At 49.7% G+C, this 22,874-nt stretch overlaps 1 protein-coding gene across 4 annotated transcripts in view; it reads left to right on the top strand.

The window, feature by feature from the left end:
- The window catches only part of CAMK2A (calcium/calmodulin dependent protein kinase II alpha), a 74,277-nt gene extending 52,065 nt beyond the window's left edge, over nucleotides 1-22,212 (top strand). For 2 of the 4 annotated variants that reach the window (XM_030571748.1, XM_030571751.1), the window contains exons 13-19: nucleotides 3,673-3,713; nucleotides 9,316-9,348; nucleotides 10,422-10,470; nucleotides 12,374-12,449; nucleotides 13,993-14,087; nucleotides 14,562-14,790; nucleotides 16,110-22,212. In XM_030571748.1, coding sequence (XP_030427608.1) covers nucleotides 3,673-3,713; nucleotides 9,316-9,348; nucleotides 10,422-10,470; nucleotides 12,374-12,449; nucleotides 13,993-14,087; nucleotides 14,562-14,790; nucleotides 16,110-16,113 — 527 coding nt within the window. In that variant the 3' untranslated portion in view covers nucleotides 16,114-22,212. Of the gene's footprint in view, nucleotides 1-3,672; nucleotides 3,714-9,315; nucleotides 9,349-10,421; nucleotides 10,471-12,373; nucleotides 12,450-13,992; nucleotides 14,088-14,561; nucleotides 14,795-16,109 lie in introns of those variants that run through there. The other 2 variants (XM_030571749.1, XM_030571750.1) reach the window with 2 other exon arrangements.
- Nucleotides 22,213-22,874: the final 662 nt, after the last annotated feature.

Consider the following 22,874-nt stretch of genomic DNA (forward strand, 5'->3'; position numbering starts at 1 on the left):
AGGTGCAGCCTCTCTTTTCACAGCTCTATGGTGAGTGGCTGGTGCTCAGACCCAGTCCAGACGGGAAAGCTCCTGTCACTGTAATAACCCCTCCCTCAGCCATGCTAGGCTGGGCCCCAAGGAGAGCTCTCCCATCATCTCTGGGCAGAAGGAAAGAGAAAAAGCCTTTTGGGAAGGGTCCTGGGTTCAGCCTCTATCTAGGTTGTGACTAATGAGAGGCAGATATGGCCCAAGTCATGTGGGCCTCTCTGCAAACATCAATACAAAGCCATGGAGCCTAATCATATACAGTGCCGCCAGTAAGTTCCCCTTCCATTGAGGGACCTCTGTGACAGGAACTGCAATCCCAAGGGCCTTGAGTGCCAATGGCTGGCCCTGAAAGAGGAGGAGAACACCACTATACCCATCACGGCAGGCGAGTTGTTAGGCTGTGTTCCCTCCACGGCTGGACTTGGAGTCCAGCCCTAAGTGAAAAGATCTCTCTGTGTGGGGGAGGGTGTTAGAGAGTCATGGAAAAATTGCCTTGCAGTCAGGCCCTTTGGAAGCCGTCCAGGTACAGTCAGAACTAGACCGCAGCAGCCCCCGGAGGCTGCAGTCTCTCTCTGTTTCCCTCCTTTCTTTTTCTGCATTTTCTTCTCTCCCTCTCTAGGGGAGAGTCCTGTGGTCAGAGCTTCAAGAAGGGTTAAAGCTATTGGGAAGTCTGGTCTGTGCACAAAGGCTCTATGTCCTTCCCTTACTCCCAGGTGTTCTCACACAGCTAGCACGCACAGGCAGCCAAGAAGGGAGTTGGGGAGGGGGGTAGGTTGTAGCCTACAGATGGGAACTCACATAAAGGAATCATGAATTTCCAGATGATTCTTAAGTGTGGTACCAAATGAGATGTCTCACAATGAGTCTGAACCTCGATCCTCAAACTGGCATTGAAAGCATCCCCTCTCCAACACATGCCCCTGCAACTTGCAATCTGTTGCAACCTGCCCATAGCCCTAGTGGAAAAGGCAGAGGAGGGCACTGGTACTTAAGGTGCAGGGCTGCAGGCCTGACCTGGCTGTGTCCTCCAGAGAGGGGCGAATCTCTGACCTCAGGGGCCCACCCAGCCTAGAAAAGGGGTCAGTGAGATTTGTTGTGGCCACAGATGTGTTTTGACCAGGTTTGTTCCACACTCATTCAATATGAAGCAAAAAAAAGATCTATGTTAGAAAAACAACATATCGGTGACGGTAAAGCAGGTGCCACATCTCGGTGCTAGACTGTAAGCTCTTCTGAGCAAGGGACCTCTTCATTTTGCATCTCAGACAGTGTGGAGGACATTGTAGCTGATTATTAGCAGTATTGTCGGTTGAAAAGACACGTAACTTTGGAAAATTGCTAATGGGTGGGTAGGTATCACAAACAGTTTTCTGACCTATTATTGTTCTTATTTGATCATTTTTTAGCTACATAGCACCCAAAGCATGCTTGGGGCTTTACAGGCAATTTGAAGACACAGTTCCTACCCAAAAGTTTTGACAATCTAAATAGCATTGCAGATTAGCTCTCACTAATCACCTGTATTCTGGGAAGACCCTGAAAACATACCTGGAGCTAATCTGTGTTTTTGAAGGCCTGTGAACCAGCAATTCATAGAATATCAGGGTTGGAAGGGACCTCAGGAGGTCTAGTCCAACCCCCTGCTTAAAGCAGGACCAATCCCCAGACCCCTAAATGGACCACTCAATGATTAAACTCACAACCCTGGGTTTAGCAGGCCAATGCTCAAACCACTGAGCTATCCCACCCCCCAATTGTATGAACATGATGTGGGTATGAAAGCCCCGGGCCATAATGCTGACCCCCAGCCTCAGCAGCTGCTGGGAGTGGCCAGGGGGAATTTTAACTTTCTTTTTTAAAGTCCTAACAAAATATGCCCCCTGCCCCAGCTGCTTGCAACACCTCCTCTCTGAGGGCCTGAGTCCCCAGCTCCCTACGCCTTGCACAGTTGTTTGCACCAGTGCAAAATGCCGCCCATCCAATTTACACTCTGCACTGGTGTAAACGCTGACACAAGGTGCAGGGCAAAGGGTGAATTGGGGCCAGAATGTCTCAAGCCTGGGAGGGGCTTAGCTGGATGCCAGTTCCTCTGGGTGGGCAGAGGCAGGGAGGATGGAGGGTGTACAGGCGCCAAATGGATTGGGCACGGGAGAGGAGAGCTGGGGAATTTGTGGGGGAGAGGAGGAGGAATCCAATTGCTGGTCTAGCACGGAGGAACTGTGAGGTGTTCAGCTGAGGGATGGAGGGAGCAAGTGTCTATTCTGGAGCAGTTCTCGGGCCTGGGTTGTACCAGAGGTCAGAGTAGATGATCACAATGGTCCCTTCTGTCCTGGGCATCTGTTTTCTCTGAACAGGTGGCACGGTGGGGGTCAGGACAGGGAACTGTTAGGGTGGGATTGAAAGAGGAGGGAGGGTGATTAAGCTTGCCTGGGGCAAGGTCTTCTGGGAAGTCTCAGGAGTTGGACAGAGGATGGTTGGCACAGGGAGTTTGTGAAGTAGCTGCAGACAGTCAGAGCAGGGTGCTTGTCAGGTGGGTAAGAGGGAGCAGGAGGTGAGCTGGGAGGGAGGTCAGGTCGAGGACCGCTGAGGCCTGCAGGGGGCATTGGCATTGTTCAGTGGCTGGTGGTGAGGGTCAGCCCCAGGCATTTGTCGTGGGGGTAGTTAGGGTTTTGCTGACATGTGGCAGTTGCGGGGGTACGTAGCAGGGCTGGAAGAGTTAAATACCCAGGGAGGGATATTCTGTCAGGCCCTACTAAGGGCGAAGAGCCTGACCTTGAGCATCTGAGGCCAGGATGTTCAAAGCTACACCCCACAGTCACTTCCCTTCCTGCATTCTGCCCAGGAATTCACAGGGGTCTCCTCCCACCAGCACACTCAGCCGACCCTACCGCGTGGGCAGGCGGGCGGGCGACTGCTGGAAGTTCATTATCTGTTTGCCAAGGGCAGCAAGCTGGGAGAGCGCCGGAGCAGCCCTGGGGGATGGGGCCTGCGGTGATAGGTGGGCTCAAGGGAGGCCGTCTGCTTTTCATCATTGTCAAAATGTGGGCTGCAGCTGTCAGGTCGAGGGAATCGTAGCACATGACCCCAGCAGCATGGGGCTAAAATTAGAGAGGGAGGCAGGCAGGCAGTGCCACAGTGCACTGCTTATAGCTTCATACTCAGCTCTCCAAGACAAAGGCAGGAAGGGAAGCCCTGGGGCTGGACTGAGGCTCATACTCTGCTGTGGAGGACACTGGATCTTCACTGGCCAGACTGCTGCATGACCCTTGAGTCCCGGCAGGAAGAAAACTGCCCAGAGACCTCTCCCTCTGCCCAGGCCTCTGCTGTTTCCAACACTGCCTGTTGCTCGGGTTCCTCCATGGAGCTGGCTTGACGTCAGGAGATGTGGCCGGGGCCTCTGTCTCTGTGCAGGAGAAGGAAGGGCTGGAGTTGAGGTGTTCGCCTTGCAGCTCAAGGGGCTGTGGAGAGAGGCTGCACCTAGGGCTGTTCTGCTCTGGGTCTGGAGCGCAGCAACCCGGAAGGACTCCTGAACCCCCCCTCCGCCCCTTTTGTTGACTCCATCCTCCCTTATGCTGCTGATCCTCACTCTGTTGGCCTTGGCGCCTTGCCTGGCCCTGCTAACCTCCTACCTTGTCTCCGCAGGAGGGAAAAGTGGAGGCAACAAGAAGAATGACGGCGTGAAGGTAAGTGCTCCCTCCTGGCCGGTACGGCATCCCGGGGGCCACTCCTTGGGGCTGCAGTGGATTCGGCTCTGCTGAGGGTCCTGCCGTGGCCTTCCTCTGTTCCAAAGTGAAGCTAGTAGCCATGCATTGCTGGCCTGGCTCCTTGGCCACCATCCCCTTGTCCTTAGGTCAGATGGCCATTCCTCCTCCGTCCCCTGCAATCGCCGCTGTCAGTCAGCAGAGCTGCAACAAGAGCAAAAGGGAAAAACTGTAAAATGTACAATGCTCTCTAGGGAAAACTTGGCAGCTTGCAGATGGGAGAGCAGAGAGAATGGATGCATAGGCTCATATTTGAATAATGCACTCCTCTAACACCCCAGCAGGAAGGTGACTTGAGAAGAACTCAGAAATTAGCCTCCTCCTGAGGATTTTACTGCTGCTCAGCTGCCTGCAGCCCTCTCCACACGCCCCCCACTCTCCCCGGGAAGGCAGGAGGGATGGGGAGTGGAATGGATGGGAGGGGGAGAGAAGGGATCAGGAAAGGAAGAGAGGAAGGGGAAAGCCAGGCTTTCAATTTATGCCTGGTGGGGAGAGCCGAGGGTTCAGACGAGCAGCAGTAATTCAAAACGGGATGGGACAAGGGGCATTCCAGAATCTCCCCCGCTCATTAGCAGGAGAGCCCATGCAAATTCAGGGTCACCCAAGGGACGCTGAGCGCAAGAACCTGGAAGGAGCTGCCTGTATTCAAATGAATAAACGAGCAGCATGAGCCGGCTCTCTGCAGAGAATTTCACAGCCTGCCAATTCCATTCCTCTCGCTTCCCCAGCGGGTGGCACTGGTCCGGGGGGAAGAGGGGGACAGCAGGGTGAGCCCACCCACCCCCTCCCCCTCCAGCCTCAAATTCAAGAGTTAGAAATAATGAGAAAAAATCTAATTTTACCTTTAAAAGAATATGGACCATCCGGGTCTTTTTCTTCTGCCACATCTGGGTGAGCGACGGGGCCCCGTGTGCTTGTTGTACCTACCAAGCTCAATCCCACATTCAGAGCCAGGCAGTCTCCTGGGGTGAGAGCCCAGTGGAAATCAGCTCTCTCCATTAATCACCTGTTCTAATGGCCTGTAGTGTGTGTGTGGGCGGGGGGGGAGTGGGGGATGCTTCATCATCCTTCCTCCTCAGAGGAGGGCGTGTGGTCTGTGGGAAGGCCTCTCTGCCTGATACCCAAGCCTGCAGGCTCAGAACAGGCTGTGGTAAGGGAGCCAAAGAGGCCCATCAGTCACGAGGGTCCAATCTCTCCCCATACCATGGTCAGTCACGTGGGAGGGTGGAGGGGGGTCCAAAATCTCTTGAAGTCATTGGGAGTCTTTCCACTGATTTCACCAGGGCTTGGGATCAGACACCATGGGGTCCTCTTCTCTCTGGGGCTTTCTCTGGGGTCAGACTTATGAGCTGTGCAGGGACCCGGGATTCTAGGAGGGTCGGAGAATCAGGCTGACCTTCCTTCCCCCGTGACTCAGTTGCTGGATGGGTTACGGAGCTCTGGCAATGAATTGCTTCGTACCACTCTGGTGCTGTTGGAGGAGGCCAAGCTGCAATGTTAATAGCATTTATAACCACAAAAATGCTGTATATGAGCTCAGCTCATTTTACCTCTGCTGCCAGCCTCTCCCCTGAACTATTGAGATTCACCTGCAGGCCAAAGAATATTTTTTCTTGGTCTGCTGCCATCAGGAGGTAATGCTGCAACGTGAAGATGCTGCTTCATGACGTGAAGATGCCGCACTGTGTCATGATGTCACGACACATGTAGGGGTTCCCTAGGTCAGAACTCTCTCTGTTAACTTCCTTCACACTAGTCTTGTGGGATGTGACACAGTAAGGCCCCAGACCAGGAGAGCCATGAGTGTACCATGGGCACCTCACTGTCAGTCTGTGCCTCTCCTCTGCTACCCTGGCGCTGCCAGCAGCTTATGATGGTCACCAGAGGAAATAACCCCCCCCATCCTCCAGGCATTGCTGATGCTGATGCAGTGCAAGGGGCTGGGGGACAGGTAAGACAAACTGAAAGATGCTTTCTAAAGCTATGGAAAGAGAGGGCGATGGACCGGGAAGCCTGTATAGCAGCCTTCCTCGGTTGGATTGCCCATCGGCAAGGCCCTTCCTGTTTGGGTTTTAGTTTGTTTAACATTTGCTGGGAATTTATTGGTGTTTATTACAAACATTTGAAAACAGATGAAAATTGGTTAAAAAAATGACGTTAACGTTTTCTGGGTAAATATTGGGGTTAATATTGAGGGATGGGGGGACAGATGTAAAGCAACAAATAGAGAAAAGTAAGAGAATTGTAAATAAAAGTAGTTTAATGCAGTGGTTTATTTCATGAATTGTATCTTAACAGTGTATACACATATTAACATGCATGTGTGTATCTTCCACTACATTGCCTTACTCAACAGACAGCCTCACATTTACCCTTAGACTAACTTTTTATTAACATAAACACATCTGCATAATGTAATGCATTGGATTTGCTTAACGTAATCAGTATTTTCATGTACTTGAGTGGTCCAAAATGTAGGTGAAAAGTGGTAAAATAATTACAGAATAATGGCTTTTGTAAAAGCTGGGAATGTTTTGGTAAAAATCAGTAAAAACTGAAAACAAAGGGCCTTAGCCATCCCTAAGGGATAGTGTTGAATTGGACCTGTCACTTCACAAAGGTGGCTGTGCTGGTGGGAAACCTCTTTGATAAAGATTCTTCGTGTTGGTTTTGTGGTGGCAACGAGGGTGAACACGGTCCTGGGTATGCAGCAGAGCACGAGGGTAACTGTGGGTAGATTGTTAGGAAAACAATCTTTGGAACCATCAAGATGGAAGGGTTTAGATTTCCAGTACCATCAGTCACTTAGGTTTATATCCTTCAGTTCTGAACCTTGTCTCATGGGCCCCGTTATCACCCAGCTCTCGAGAGTGTGTGAACCTGGGGCTGAGTTCTGAATGATTTTGGATTGCCATGACTGCGTTTTCTGGGCACCAAGGAGACACAGCCTGGGTAGGTGGCTGGAAGCCTCTCCTCCCTGCCCCCGTGCCATGATACAACTTGATGGGAAGATGGGAGAAGTGCTATCTTTGTGGGAGGGGTAGAGGAAGAGCGCCTGCCAAAACAACACAGGTGTTAGTTCTTTCCCAATGGACCGTTCAGTAGCACCATTCCCCACACCTTGCTGCCCCGGCAAGCCAGGAGGCACCATTCTCTCCCAGGGGCATGGCTTCCATCCCAGCAGCCTCTGGGGCACAGAGGAATGGAATGTTCAGGCTGGCAGCCAGACATGCCACGGGGTGAAGCTGGCGTGACAGATTGTGGTCAATCTGCAGAAATCAGGGCACATGCTAGATGTGTTCATTTCTTTGGTTTGTGGTTTTAACTTAGCAGCAAAAGTGGGACAGTGTCTTTAAAACTCCATGGGCTCTTTGGGGACAGGAGTGTGAGTACCCTTCCCCCCCAAGTGGGGAGGGGAAGTGCTGTTTATCAGTGAACATCACTGTAACTCAGGCCATATGGTCTGGTATGATGCTGGATGGGTTGTGTCCTCATTTGGGGAATCCATTGGGTTCACCGTCCCATGACAGCACACTGGTCCCAGGCAGCAGATCCACCATTCCTGAGTTACTGTCCCATCCCTGAGTTAATGCAGCCATCACATAATCTTGCAAATAGTTGGGAAGCAGGATTCCTCCCACTTCTGCTACCCCCTGTCCTGCTAATGCAGACAGCCAGCTGTGTAGCCCTGTGGATTTGGAAACCTGCAACCCCCAGAGGTTCTTTTCCCTTGAAACAATTTTCACATGGCCAGAATTTCCCTACCCGCAATGCACGGAGGGCATTTTGGTCCTCCTTTTCCTCCTTTTGGTCCACCACATTCACTGCCCTGTGTGGTGTCACATCTTGTTACATTGTAAATGAATGCAATCACTGCCCCTTGTCCCATCCTGTTACGTCCTAAATTAATGAAGTCACTGCCCCATGTTGCATCCTGTTACTGTACGTCCTAAATTAGTGCGGTCACTGCTTTGTGTTGCATCATGTTCTGTCTGAAATTTCTACCCTGACTTCCTCGTCTCCCATACTGAATTAGTGAAAGCTCTTGACCCTCCTGGCATCTTCCTATGTCCTGAATCAAGGTAGCTGTCACTAGGCTTTCTCATCAGGTTTCACCCTAAATACAGCGGTCGCCACCATCTAGCCATACGTCATGTTTGAGGATGTATATATGTACTGGGAGACTAATTTAGGACATCTCGTGATGCCAATGGTGGTGGTAGCTGTGCTAATGTAGGATGGAACCTCATGAAATGGCTGCACTCGTTTAGGATGCAAAGGGAGGAACAAGTGGTAATAAGCATTAGTGGATTCGGATGGCTCTTTATAACACAGCCCATTGTGATGGGACACTGAGTTTTATCTCACAAGGGACATGCATAGCTTTTGCCCACTGCCCCGTTGGCAGTGGGAGGTATGTCTATGTCTAATTCAATGTGCCGGCACCAAGCCTGTTATCTTGGCATGGCAGCTCCCAAATCTGATGTGTTTTGCATTGGCCTTTACTGTTGGCAGGAACTGGAAATTCCCACATCTTCACCACCTCCTAGCATCATGGAAGTCAAAGTGGAATGTGTTCTTAGAGAATTGATAACCCTGCTGTACATCCTAGAAGTTAGAGATAGAGAAAAGGCGGTAGGTCATCTTGCCCATCCCTTTGAAGAACCAACAGACGGTGAAAAGAAGCTGGGCGCATAAGCCAAGAATCTGCAGGAGGTGCCCAGCAGTATTTTGGGGTAATAGGCAGGAATCTGTTCAAGGGGTCTTTTTATTCAAGGAGTCCAGAGCATTCTTGGGTAGTAAAAGTATATACATAGGGTCTTCTCTTTTGAGGAGCTCAGCTGTGTTCTAAGGAGATAGCCGAGGTGCTAGAATTATACCCAGGACACCTTGACTTGGTTTGTTCAAGAAGTGCTCTGTAGCACACTCCTGGATGTAAAAATTACTCCATAGAGGACCTGCAACTAAGCAATTCCATTATTTATAACACCACTTGCTCACATGCAGAATCAAGGTAGAAGGAAATTTAGTTGGTGAAGAGGATTAGAATACTAGCATCTCACCTGGTTTCAGATTCTTGTATAGTCACAAGTAGAATGAGTTTGGTAGTCTCATGCTAGATCCTAGTGGATGTTTGTCCACACTGCAAAACCACTGCACAATTTGGCATGATTGGCTGTCATTGCTCAGAGAGGCTCAGTTTTGGAATAGCAAGGCGAGGACTGAATTGCACAGGCAGAGCTGTGCATGGATCCAGAATTGGAGTAGGAGATGTTGCGGCAGATCAGGGCTGAGAGGCATTGGTGGAGCTCTGTTGGGAAGCTTGCATAGCATTGGCTGCACTGTGTTTTCACCTTAGCTAGTGGCATCGGTTTCTCACTCAGAGTGCCAAATTTACCCCCAAATTCCCCCCTGCAAAAGGACTGTGAAGGGTGGCTCAGGAGCTGCTGTCTCCCATGTGCTGCTCTCTGCCTTTCTCACTCTGTGTCTCTCCCTGTCCCATCTCTTCTCCTTGTTTTTCCAGAAAAGAAAGTCCAGTTCCAGCGTTCAGTTAATGGTGAGTGCCCTTCGTCTTCCTCAATGCTGCTAATGCTGAGCCTCTCAACGTGTGCCAGCCTACCCCGTTCTTGGAGCTTACCTTTGACACAGGGGGTAGGGAACAGGGGACACTAGGGTTGGAGGGAACATTTTCAAAGCAGAATCACCCCCAGATCCCTTGAACAAGGTTGGTGGTGCCCCAGGCCAACAGGAAGCCAGTTTTGCTTCCTGCTGGTAGGTTATCACACATTTCTCCCAGTCCTCCTGTCTGCAGGCTGCATCAGTCCAAAGACCCTTGAAAAAACACCTTACTTGGCTCTGCTGGAACTGTACAATCACGGGAGTCATATCAGCAATGGCAGCACTTGCCAGCCCACTCCTGTAGATTATGGGTAATACATAAACATGCCTTGGCTGGGATGAGCTGTCGAGCAGTTCCTCTAGCTCAGCTAGCAGAGTCAGCTTTCCTGGGAAATTTGGAGAGTGGATGGGTTCAGTGGCCCTGGCGCCTCTCCATGCAAATCTGTCTCTCGCTAGGCTGTTTGGTTCAGCCTTTGGCAGTCTGTGTGGGTCTTGGAAGCCCTCTCTGTTTTATTGTCCATTTCTCTCCCTATTATGCAGTCAATGTGGTCTCTCTCACTCCTGCACAGTCCCCTCGCTCTCTCATCGCAGTTACCTCTCTTTGTTAATTTGTACATTTCTTTTCCTGTTGTACAGTCAACATGATGTCTTTCACCCCTGCACAGCCTCTTCCTGCCCTTTCCGGCTGCAGTCCTAGGAACCTTTGACACCCCCCCTCCCCCAGATCCGCCCTTTGTATGTCACTGTAGATGGTTGCAGGAAAGGCATGTCCACTCCTACAGACACTGACCCCATTCTCTTTGGCTACAAGGTTTGAAAGTCAGTTCTGCAGTTACTAAGCTAGAGTGGTGGTTGATGGCTGGCTCGGTCAGCTGCTGTTTTACCTGATTTCGGTCCATTTGCAGAGTTGGGTAGAACCTGGGTGACGGATTGCTGAGTGCACAGGAGCCTTCTAACAAACAGTGTAGAGTGGGTCTTACTTTTCCTCTCTCCTTTCTGTTCTTTGCTCAGGAGTCTTCGGAGAGCACTAACACCACTATTGAAGATGAAGACACCAAAGGTACAGTGACTGGCCTCCAGGCGTCAGGGAGAGAAGTGCAGGGATCCTATCCTTGTCACTGGACCCTCCCAAGTCAGACACAGTTATTGTCCATACAGTATAAACTCATTTGTGCCTCATGCCTCAGTTTTCCGATTTATGATATGGGGATAGTGATACTGAAAGTGCTACAAGATGAAAAGCACTAGATCAGAGTTAGATGTTGTTATTACTAGGGTGCCCAAGTCTCTGTGAACATACTGGGCTTACACTAGGGAGCAATTTGGCCCATTTTATCTGCACGCCCAAGGGATCACTGTAGGAGAGGCAGATGACTGGCCTCAGTTTTGATCCCTCTCTAATGCACAGTGTTTTACTCCAGAACATCACCGCAACATGCCGTTCTTTATGCGGAGATATACAGTTAGCCATTGCATTATTCTGACCCTGCCAGAATCCAGTCCGGCACTTCCCCAAGGATCTTCCCAGTCTTTGGAAGTGCTTGAGCTCAGCAAACCCTTGCCCCACTCTGCAAGTGCTGCCCTCCCTGCCTAGCTCTTTTTCGTGCCTGTCCCTTCTGACACTGCCGCTGGAGATAGTCTGAAAAGTTAATCAGCCTTTGGGAAGAGGCTAGGGAGGAAGTACCTCCCTCCTGTTTGTCAGTGCCAACTTGCCAAGAATAGCCTGGGGAATAATTTTTCAGCGCTAATTTGTAAAGTCTCCCCAATGAAGTGAACCCAACAGCAAGTGATGTGGACTCTGGCCTGACATTATAGTTAATTGAAAATTTGTCCTCACAAGGAACAACTTCCAAGAGACAGGGGATGGAAATTAACATTTCAAAGGGTGGAAACACTTCAGGCCAAGCATGCAAGAAAGGCCCAGAGCTAGATATTCATTTTTATTAGTGACCTTCTCTCTCTCTCTTCCCCCTTTGGCGTAATAAAAAATTAACTCTACGTTGTGAATCACACAGACTTCTGGTCTGCATCTGACTTGGACTTCATTAATAAACACTGGGGGTAGTTCTGGCAGGCTCCTTCAAAAGTGCCAGTGAGTATCACTGGACTCATCCCAAGCAGGGTTAGGCTTAACCCAGATCCAGCTGGGAACAGGTGTGACGACGCAAAACATCAGCCTGGCCCCCGCTGAGAGTTACATTTGCTGGTTTTCTCCCGGCGTTTACTGTGGGCAATGGAATGGAGGCAGGTGGGATTCCAAGGTCAGAAAATCCCTCAGAGACTGCAAGGAGAACTCTCCTCTCCAGGCAAGGCTAGTTTAGTGCACCTCCTCCTACCTTGGGCAGAGGCAAAAGGTGTTTTTTGGCTTGCATGGTACAAGTGTCACCCACAGACTAGGATGATCCCAACTTAAGCCTCAGCTGTGATCACAAGCAGGATGGACACCCAGCCACCAGATGAGGGACCTGTTAGCTGGGTCCAGCCACCCTAGTGTTTGGCTAGGAGTATGCAGCACAGCATTCCGGCTAGTGAGAAGGATAAAAAGTCTTGGGAGGGTCAAGCAAAGTTCACTTGCTTAGAGATGGTTAAACTGATGGAGATTTACTGGCTAGATGGTGATGCTGAGGTCACTCAAGACTCCATGCCACCATTTTATACCACAGATTTTACAAAACACAGGATTTACAAAACCCTTTAGTTTTGTAAAAAGAGATGAAAATAAAGAATTCCTGTAAGTGTCCCTGATTCTGAAGGAACTTCCTCACCTGCTATGGTAAGAACTTTTCTAGCTCATCGTTCGCAGGCCCTTTCCTGCTCCCATCCATCCAGGCAGGAATCCCCACTTTCCATCCTCTGGGCCCCTCTCCCCAGACAAGTTTTCTCAAGTGAATGGGTGAATAGGGATGCCCTTTTTCTCATGGGGACCTCAACATTTGTGCTTTTGTTTTTTTTAAAATGAACAGTACGAAAACAAGAAATTATTAAAGTAACAGAGCAACTGATTGAAGCAATAAGCAACGGAGACTTTGAGTCCTACACGTGAGTGGATCTGGGGTGGGTTCTGACTGTATAAGGGGGAGAGGGGAAGTTTGGCTCCGCTAGCTAAGTGGGGTTCAGTTAGCTACAACACTGCCAGGTGCTCTCGGCTGTGAAAAAGGAGTAGGTTGGTTTGTGTGGCCATCCAGTGGGAAATGACGGGTTGCTAAGATGGTGAGACCCAGAAAAAGTAAGTGACTAGTTCAGGACTCCAGAGGGTCAGTGTCAGAGCTGGGCCTGGGATTCAGGAGATCTGATCTTCCAGTCCCATACACTCAAACCATACCACTGGACCATGCCGCTCTCCCCTCATTATAATGGGTGGGTGCATTTTATGGAATGCTGAAGGATGAATAATTGTAATTATGATTTATGATGGAGGGAGGAATGTTATTTCCACACAGTATTCCTTGGAATTGCCTTGTGGTACTTGGAAACAGAGCAAGTTTCTACTAGCTGACCAAGTACTACTCAAAGACATTCCCGCCTACAAACTCCTGTGTCCCAAGCCTATTTAAGAGCTACTGCTGAGCTCACCCAGATTTCAGTTCCTGCCTCAGAGACCAAGAGCTGGGGTTTATTGGTATGGAGCAGGGTTAGGTTTTTATTCGGGTTATTTTTTAGCTCAGAAAAGAGGTCAGAAGCCTATTCTAGCTCTGCAAAAGCTTACGTAGGGTATCACAAAGACTCAGTTCCATGTGGTGATGGAGCACCATAATCCTCTCCCTGAATTATTGGCATTAGCTCAGAGCACACGACTTTTCAGCCAAGTCCTTCTATACCTCATTAGGGGAGATGTGCAAGAGGCAGCTCGGGTCCAGATGGAGGGGCCACCTAGCAGCTTCAGTACAAGTGCTCTGGGTGTTGCAAAACCTTGTTGTTCTGCAAATTCCCCAGAAGGCAGATTTGTCCTCCTTTATCTGAACCCTTCACAGCTCAGGGGGATGTGGGTAAATGGATCTGACTTGGGCCCATCTACATGATGGAATTCCCCCTGCTTGGTTTTGGTGCCAGCTGCAAGCTATCTCCCAGGTAACATTTTATGTGCATTGCACAGGGCTGAATTGTGACTGGCATGTTGCCCTGCTGCTTTTCTGTACAGTTATGCCGGGGATGCTGATGCTAACATGATGAGAAACAGGGCTTATCTCTCCCTAAAGTTCTTGGTGCTTTATTCCAGCAGTTCCTGCTGTTAACTCCCATCCTGGAGACGTGAGAATCATCCAGAGGAGTATTTGGGGATCTTTAACTATGTCTTTTAAAAGGTTGCTAGGTGGTGCATGCATCTGTGTAGTCCTTGTGTCATGCAGAGCAAACAGTGGGGTACGTTGTTCCTGCTGTCAGAGAACTGTCATTCTCAGCAGAAGCAGATCTTAGGTGAAGTGAGAGAGAGCTGGGACAGAGAGAAGGGATGTTGTACTCTATATTCCAGAAGAGACCCCAGAGCTAGGATGAATGTATTGTTATGTAGCAACATTCCTGGAGACCTTCCAGTTTGAAACAATGAGATAATCTCCTGCCTCTCTCTGGGCTTTGGCTTCCTCAGGAAGATGTGTGATCCTGGAATGACTGCCTTTGAGCCCGAGGCCTTGGGGAACCTGGTGGAAGGACTGGAGTTCCATCGATTCTACTTTGAAAACTGTAAGCAGCTTCTTTCCCCCCAAGAGGCTGTTGACCTCTCGTGTTAATATGCTTTGATGTCGCTTGGAAGAGCTGGGTGGCTGAGCTGGGGCATCTCTGGATCTCCCCAGATGGGATGTTCTCAGTGCTGTCTCTCGGCCATACCAAAAGATCTAGGTGGAAAGCAAATCAAATCTGTTAAATAATTTGAAATGGGGAGCGGCTGGCTCATGGAGTGGTGTTTTGGTTAGTTGTTGGTTAGTAAATGTTTTATAGAACGACCCCTTCTCAGTCTGAGCTGTGTTGATGCAGAAATGATCTAATGCTCCATGGCACCGGCAAGAAGTCTGCTTGCTAAGTATCTCCTCTTTCCGTATGGCTACAGCCTGTGGTGGCTAGTCAAGGAGAGAGGAGATTCCCCATTCACATAGGAAGAGCTGGGTGCACACAGGACCCCTGCCTCTGTGTAATTCCACCTGCCTTCCCCATGTCCAGTGTGGTCCAGGAACAGCAAGCCGGTGCACACCACCATCCTGAACCCACACATCCACCTGATGGGAGACGAGTCGGCCTGCATCGCCTATATCCGCATCACACAGTACGTCGATGCAGGTGGCATCCCACGCACTGCCCAGTCTGAGGAGACCCGCATCTGGCACCGCCGAGATGGCAAATGGCAAATCGTTCACTTCCACAGATCTGGAGCACCTTCCGTTCTACCACAGTAAGCTAATGAGAAACCGTGGCCAGCCCTTTCCACCGGCCGTTGACTCCTGTTCGTCAGGCACGGAGACTAGAATGGCAGAGGAGAGTAAGGGTGAAGGGATAGAGGGCTCACTAAAGGAACTGAATGGACCGAGAGTCATTCTGGGTCCTTGTCTCTAACAGTGGCTGATGCCTTTATGCTTTAGAGAAGCTTAATAGGTTTCACAGAATGCACCTAACTGTGCAAGCTCTGCCTTGGGGAGGGAAGTTCATTTTTGTCCAGGCCTCAACTGGGGATCAGCTCTTACCCTGAAGCACTAGGACTGACACTTGTGTAATTTTATCCTAGGCAGTGTCAGGGCTAATTGAGGCAAATTTTCCCGCCACCCCCATGTTGAGCCATTCAGTCGGGTTCTCCAGCCAGGTCCAAGGTCCAGTGTGTGATCTGCCCTCAACTCCTGTGCCATAGCGGCTGGAGTGGGGTGGGACGGGGAAGAGGAATAGGTCCAGAACTGCAATGTGTGTCTGTGGAGGGAGTTAGAGGAAAAGCTAGCAGTCTCCCTGTTGATCAAGAGAGGTGCCGAGAACCTGCCCCTGCCCTGGGTGGAGCTGTGATGGGGAAGAGACTTCCTGACTACCCGGGGGACTCTGGTTCTGAGCACAGAGCTCTGGCAGCACCACGCAGCTCACACACCACCCCCTGCCACACTGTAGCGTGACCCAAGGTCTCCCTTGACTGCAGGTTTGGAAGCGTTATCTGGCCCGGCCCTGCATACTTGTTAAATGCCTCATGCTTTTTTTCCCCCTCCAGCCTGCTAAGCTATTTTTCCACATCCAGCTTGTGGCTTCTGCCTGCTAGATCCATTCTGCATTGGAGCCGGGGGGTGGAGGCATCAGGGTGTGGGGGAGGGAGGGAGCAAGGGAGGGAAGAGGAAGGAAAATCCAGCTCGGAAATGGGATGAAATTCTGTCTGGATTCTGTGCATGAACCAGTCACGAGCCTTAGGGCCTGATCCTGATGGTGCCTGCCCCCTGAAAACTCCCATGGCAGTTGAGTGTCTCATGTCCTCTCTCTGCTGGGAGATGCAGGCACTGCGTCCCCTCTTGATCATGTGCATGGGCTGGATTCTCAGTTAGCACAATCGGAGTCAATGTGACCCAGTGAGTGGCTGCAGGAAAAATCAAACCCAGGTGAGGTGACTGATCTGGGGCGGGCTTGCTGGTTAGCTCCTGAGGAAGGCGGGGCAGAGGCAGACACAAAAGACATGCCCGTGAGGCCTTTCTAAAGGACAAATGGAATGAAAAGTCCCCTCCCCCCCGCCCGACTTGTGTTTTCCAGCTGAAGCGTTTGCCGCTTGGGCCAGGTTTGTCACTTCCTGACTGCGAAGGGAATACCCACCCCCCTCCTTCACATATGGAACTTGGCTGCTGGGTCTACTGCTTGGCTCTTGCTGGAATTCCTCCTACCCACCTGGCTCCTCACCAAAAACAAACAAAGGATAACCAGGCCCGAACGAGCTTCGAATTGACTTCTCTCTCTCTCTCTCTCTCTCTCTCTCTCTCTCTCTCTCTCTCTCCCTCCTCCCACTCACCCCCATACTGTCACCCTTGGGCGCAGCAAGCTCTGTCAGGGCCTGTGCACAGGTCCCACTGCTTCTGCATGACACCATCCGTGGTAAGACAATTAAAAATAAGTGGCCAACACACAGAACGTGTCTGAGGCGAAGGCCTCCACCTGCCACTTCTCCAGAACTCACAGATCCACACGCATCCTCCCTCACAGATCAGTGCGTTTCTCATAGGACGGGATAGGACTCCTATTCCACCTCCGTCCTCACCTCTGCCTGGGAGTCTCTGAGGACCAAGGCAAAAGGGTGGAGCGTGAAGGGAGTTTCAAGCTACTTTGGGCTGACCAAGGTCTGGGGCCACCTCCTCTCAGCACCAATGGATTTTGCCTTATTGGTGTCTAGGTACCTAGTCTGATGCCCTTGACCTTGGTATGTCCCCCACACCGCTCCCCCTCAGGGCTCCTGCCCTCCCAGTTCTTCTTTGCAGTGACAGCTGAAGGACATCTGCTTAAATTCTTTCACTATCCTACTCACCTGCTACTCTAGGGCGAGTAGGGTTTTATTGTGACGGGTGAGTAAAATATATCCTTTGTTTCTCTTCCTAGAAACAGCTGGGCCGGCAATTAGCGTGCAAACTCACTGGACTGGGCAGGGTTGTATGCATGGCCCAGTGAATTCTCATGCTAATTTTGACCATGCTGGTCAAATGTGAACATTTTCCTTTCTTTCTCCCTTCTCCCTTTGGAGCGGGGCTTAGAGATGCTGGGAAAAGAGAGTGAGAGATTAAGAAAACAATTTCAAGTTGAGAGATCAGCTGTCTGTGCAGAGGGCCGTGATAGTGATAGCCATGGTTATGGGTTAGGTGTGGTAGCTGGCTCTTCTTCCGCAAGCATTATTCATCTATTTCTGACTCAGTGATAGGAACTGTTTCACCATCATCCAACACATTGCAGGTGGTCTTCTTTACCCCCAGCCAACTTAAGAGACCAGCTCCAAATATCTAGTGTTGAATCTACCCCTTTGCCCCCCATATTCCTCTTTCAATCTGCCCTCCAAGACTCAATTTTCTCTTCATTTTTAAAGGCCACCCAAAACCAGGAACCAAAACCCTTCCCCATTAATCAGCTTCAGGAAATTCACAGTATTGACAAAACTGGTGCTTAAGGAAATAGAGCCGGCTGTTCATTTGAGAGAGAAAAATAAACCGACCACATGACACCTTCCAGCAAAGATAGCGAATGTAAACTTTAGTAATAAAACTTTGAGGAATCCGATTATGCTTCTAAGAAACAAACAAGACTTTAGCTATCTCTTCTACTTTGAACGCATGCCTTTTTATAGGAAAAAGAAACCTACTGTGTATTTCGTAAATTGATTTCGAGTATTTGCTGGAACTTTATGTAATAACTAGAAATATTGAACGTTTGGGGGGGTGGGAATTTTGGGGGAGTTGCTGGATTTTGGGAGGTTGTTTTTGTTTTGTTTACATGTGGGAGTGGCTTGGCAACAAAGCGATGGTCTTAATGAAGGTGGTCCCAAGAGGGCAGGGTGGGGAAAGTTCCATTGCTGGTTTTCTTGTGAACCACGTTGAGCCCCTTAAGACGCATGGGACTCGTGGTAACGTGGTCGTTTCTATTGGCAATGGAAATGTTTGAATGTCAGAGGTGCCCATTTGAATGGAGACAACTGGACAGTGAGGCATTCCTGGGCTGAAGTTGCAGGTTCCGCAAGGAGAGTGATCATCTGCAAGGGACATCTGAGGCAACTGGCAGGAATACAGCAGGCATGGGTCATTTCTGAGCCTGTGCATTTTCTTGAACGATAAACAACCATCCAGTCGTTCTTCCGGCGCCACCGTTCTGTCAGTCTCATGACATCGGGAGGGACTGGAAAGACGTCTGTTTTTGGCAGAGGTAGGAGAGGCGTGATCTGGTTATTTTTTGGTAATCTTTCCATTTCCTGTTCTCTTTTTTTCCAACTGCAACTTCTTTACTCTTTGATGTTAAGTTACTGCAGTGCACTTGCGCTGCCCGGGGACTTTCTAACTGCACTTTCTTCATTTGCATGACGTTTAACTTTATAGACGGTGCGTGTATTTAGAAACAAACAAACAAAGATGCTTGTTTTGGACAAAAAAACCCAGTGTATTCTCAATGTAAATTCTGAATGGTGTATTTTGCCTTTTCTGTGCTTTCCAGTGCTTAGCTCACCATCAAAGCAGGACAACCGCCTGCTGAAACACAGCCATGTTTGCAAAGTGCGAAAATATTTTCTCGTTGGACGTGAGGGGAAGAAATCCAAGCAGCCAGGGCATTTGACAAGCGTCAGGAGGCATGTTCTGTGAGATTCCACTGACCCCATCATGAGCTCATTGTGTGGAATGGGCACTGAATGTGCCTTTTTAGGGACATATCAGCCAGATTCTTTGCTGGTAGAAATCAGTGTCGGTCCATGAAACTCAATGGACCTATGCTGATTTACAAGGGAGCAACACTGACTCACACCGGCAGAGACTCTGGCCCAGAATCTTCTCTTAAACAGGCACTCTCATGCTGGGGAGAGGATCATTCTTTTAGGGTTGCTTTATCACAGCGTTTTTTTCTTCCTGTGTTTGCTTAGTGCCAAAGCTATTTGTGTCTAAATGAGGGCGTTGGCTCCTTCACAGCTTACTATGCTCCTCTAGAACCTACCATGAAGCCAACTCGGATGAGGTGTCTCATCCACCTATTAATCACCATGCCATCTGGGCATTGGCTGTATTTTGGATGTTGTGAACATTCCCAGGGCGCTGGCCGGATCGTGATTTAATTGCAGGATCAGCCATTAAGGCTGCAGCTGTGCTATCAAGTTCCAGCATGGTAATCGGCCCCCGGTGTAACTCCACCAGTGGAGGCTGTAGTTTGAGTCCAGCCTGCACATATAGCTTCTACCTTTGTGACTGATGGTGGAGCTGCACCCGTGGTGAGTTCTGACCGTAAAGAGCAGCTGGACTGGACAGACGGGAGGAGGTAGGGTGACCAGACCTCCTGATATTAGGGGCTTTGTCTTATATACGCAACTGTACCCATCCCCTCTCCCCTAAAAAGTGTCCTGATTTTTCCCCCTTGCTCTCTGGTCCCCCTAGGGGGAGAGGGTGCTGGAGGCCGGGCTTAGAACACAAATACCTCTGAGACCATGGAGAGGCGCTCAGAAGAACGTTGACCTTTGTGCAGAAGTGTTCTCCTTTCACGATATGAGAGCCTCCTTTGAAGGGACGAAGCTGATTGGATGCCATGGTAACACTCACCTCTGCTGCTAGGGCTGAACAGCCACACCCACCTAGACTCCACCCATTTCTGCACCCAGTTTGGCTTTGCTTCCAGCATGGTTATAGCCTGACTTCTTAGAAGTGAGTGGTCCCTCTTCGGACTGTTTCCCCATGGATTTCTTTCTCAGGGGAAGGCTCATCCTCTATCATGGGCTGGATGGAAGTCATACCACACCCACAAGACTTTATTAATAATAATAATGAGCCACCTGAGCATTTCCAAGTGAAGCAGGTTCCTTGCAGAGGCTGGGACTTTGGCTCTTTTTCGTCTTCCAGGAAAGAAGAATCCTGACAAGGAAGAGGCGCTCCAGCCGTTCACATCCTGCCCACCCCGTCTGCTTTTAGCACCCGCACTTTAGGGCTCTGCTACCACAAACGGATTGTTGTGCCCTGGTCTCCATCCCCAGCTTGGCCCTGGACACCTAGCACACGTGTCTGCGCAGGTCTTTGAGTAAACATTGACACGGTACTAAGCTGCAGCCTTCCTTTTGCAGCCGTATCAAAATTCCTTTATCCCTGGTCAGCTCCTGGATTCCATGGTCTTCCCTAAACTCTCCAATTCCTCCGAGACAAAGCACCCTCTGTCACAGCAGACTGGCTCTTCTTTGGCTTCCAGAACAAAGGGCACTGTCTCTCCCCCAGTAGCCCAGTCCTTGAGGCCAAGCCACACTCAGTCACCCTCCTACTTCCCCATCTGTCACAGGAGACCACAAGCAACAGCTGCGGTGAGAGCATTTGCTGCTGTGGTTTCTGCTTTGTAGGCTGGAGGTGGTGGTGGCGGCAATTCCCTTCTGACCCTCGGAAAGCTGCCAGCCTGTCTGCAGCAGCATCTCTCATGTCCTCGCTGTTGCATCAATCCTCAGCCTGGAAAGAGACAGGCGACTTTAGCCCCTTCCCACCCTCATTGCCACCCGTCTATGGATAGCTCTGCTCTGAAGGGTGGAAAACACCCGATCCCCTGCGACCTGTCCTACAGGCGGTAACACTACAGCATCCCATCAATTTCAGTCACAAGTGCAATGCAGTGATGGTATCACGGCACAGTCCAGCGTAAACCTGCCTGTCCATAAGCCGCACTAATGGTATCAGGCCTTCTGATGTCTTTGGAGCAGCTTAGGTTTGTAGCTTTCTATGTCACTGAAAGAAAATGGCCTGTATTAAACCCCTGTGCATCTCGTGCCTCGAGTATAAAGGCTTTGTGGTCTATGGAGACCTACATGGTTAAAAAGTCGCCTCCCTGGTAATTTACCCTGTAGGTTATTGTGAGGACATTTCAGGCTCTCTTTTCTACAGCAGAAGACAATCACGCTGCCCAGTATGATGAGCAAGGAACCAGACCTTGACTCCAAACCCACCATGACCATCACCTAGTGTAGCATCACTAGGGAACTGGACAGGTCAGCAAGCAGGCATAGGCTAGCGGCCCATCCTCGAGTTTCCAGGATGGCTCTGCAGTGGCTCTGTGGCAGTCCAGCTGATGCAAATCCTCATTGATCAGGTGTTGAAGACAAAGGTAACGCTATATCTAATGTTTGCAGTGGGGCACCATGACCACAGTGTCTGTGGAGGATGTTGACATTGTATCTTTAAGACAGTCCTGATGTAGTCCTGTGCCCCAGGAGTAGCTTTCCCCTGAGGACAGCAAAGATGCAGAAGACCATGCAGTTCGCTCCCACGGACACCCCAGGAATATGATTAACCCTCGTTTCTAGCCCAGAGAAACACATCTGTTGGTGTTTATGGCCATGTTGGGGGCATATTCCCTTGGGCATGCTCAGCTGGGTTTTCAGGAAGTTCTTTGGAGGTATATGCCTACATTCCAGGAGCTTTGGATCCACCCTCAGATTGCCTGGCTGGGGATCAGGGGAAAGAGATTTTCCAGGATCCTCAGAAGGTAAACACTCTTGGTGTGAACCCCAATTAACCCTTCACAGACACAACAGCCGTGGTGAAGTGCAAAGAATAAGTGGTCACATCTTTACACACTGTTTATAAAGGGTTAACAAATGACCACGGCCAGCATAAGCATCACAGACGCGAGCAATAGATGCCATAGAAGGTTGTAGGCACTTCCTCAGAAGAGGTTATTGATGCTTTAAAGCTACCGCTTGGATTCTACAATTGATGAACCATGTATTAAAACATCTTCTAACACTTTATAGTCTATCGATACAGGGAACCTTAATATAAAGTGTAACAAAAACACCTTCCTTGCCGTGGATGGAGCCTGGAATGAAGGACCTGCTGTCTGTCCCCGCTCCCATTCAGTGCCATCGGGGACCCGGGTGGTCACAGACCTTCCCCGTAGACCCACCTGGCTCCCCTCCCTCGGCTGAGCTGCCTTCCTTCTCCTCAGTTCTCGCACGGCTGTGAACCATCCACCCTTTTTGTAACCGTGACACCAGTGAGGGAGGGCGGGGGTTCCGGGGAAGCGGGGTGTTGTTTATTGACTTGTTTCTTTTGGATTGTTGTTACTTTTTTCTAACTGTTGCACAATTTTAGGGCTTTTGTAACATTTTTGGAACAAGCAGGGAAAATGTTAACAGTGGTTTAAAAACTATAATGAGATATACATAGATATATATATAGATATATACATACATGAAATCTCTATGGAAATATTTATTTCACACAACTGCAAAAAACAATATAATAATAAAAAAAATGGAGCTTTTTAATGTAACAAATGAAAACCCCAGTGAGAGGCTGCAGTGTGTCCTCTCCTGATTGTAACTCAGTGTGGTTGGACCCTAAGCCTTGTGGTATCTTTTGTAAGTGAATCCGATCTGTAAAGCGGCGTGTCCATGTTGGATTCTTTGTTACCGTTTTTTTGAACCTGTGGCTGTGAACAGAATGATCACTGCTCAAATCTGATGCTATATTTTTGGGGGACTTGGAGTGTGGGGGCGGGGGAGGGGAATTGTCAGTTTTATTCTTAGTGTTTCAAGTGCAATAAATAGCTACAAACTTCTGAGCATGGAAAGTGATGATTCCTCCTGCAGTGACTCAGACGATCTGGCACTTGGTCTGTTTCAGGGAGTCCAAAGCGTTGAGAAGGGGATTGAGGTTAGAGGGGGGAGAGATGGGATCTTTATTATTTGTATTATCAGACCCCCTTGGAGTCTCACTCATGGACAAAGTCCCCATTATCCTAGAGGTTCTCAGGACAATTTTTTTGGTGGCCTCAGAGTGCGGCCACCAACTCCTGCTGGTGGCTGCTCTCACCCTT

Source organism: Gopherus evgoodei, chromosome 8 (assembly GCF_007399415.2).
Source record: "Gopherus evgoodei ecotype Sinaloan lineage chromosome 8, rGopEvg1_v1.p, whole genome shotgun sequence".
NCBI lineage: Eukaryota > Metazoa > Chordata > Testudines > Testudinidae > Gopherus > Gopherus evgoodei.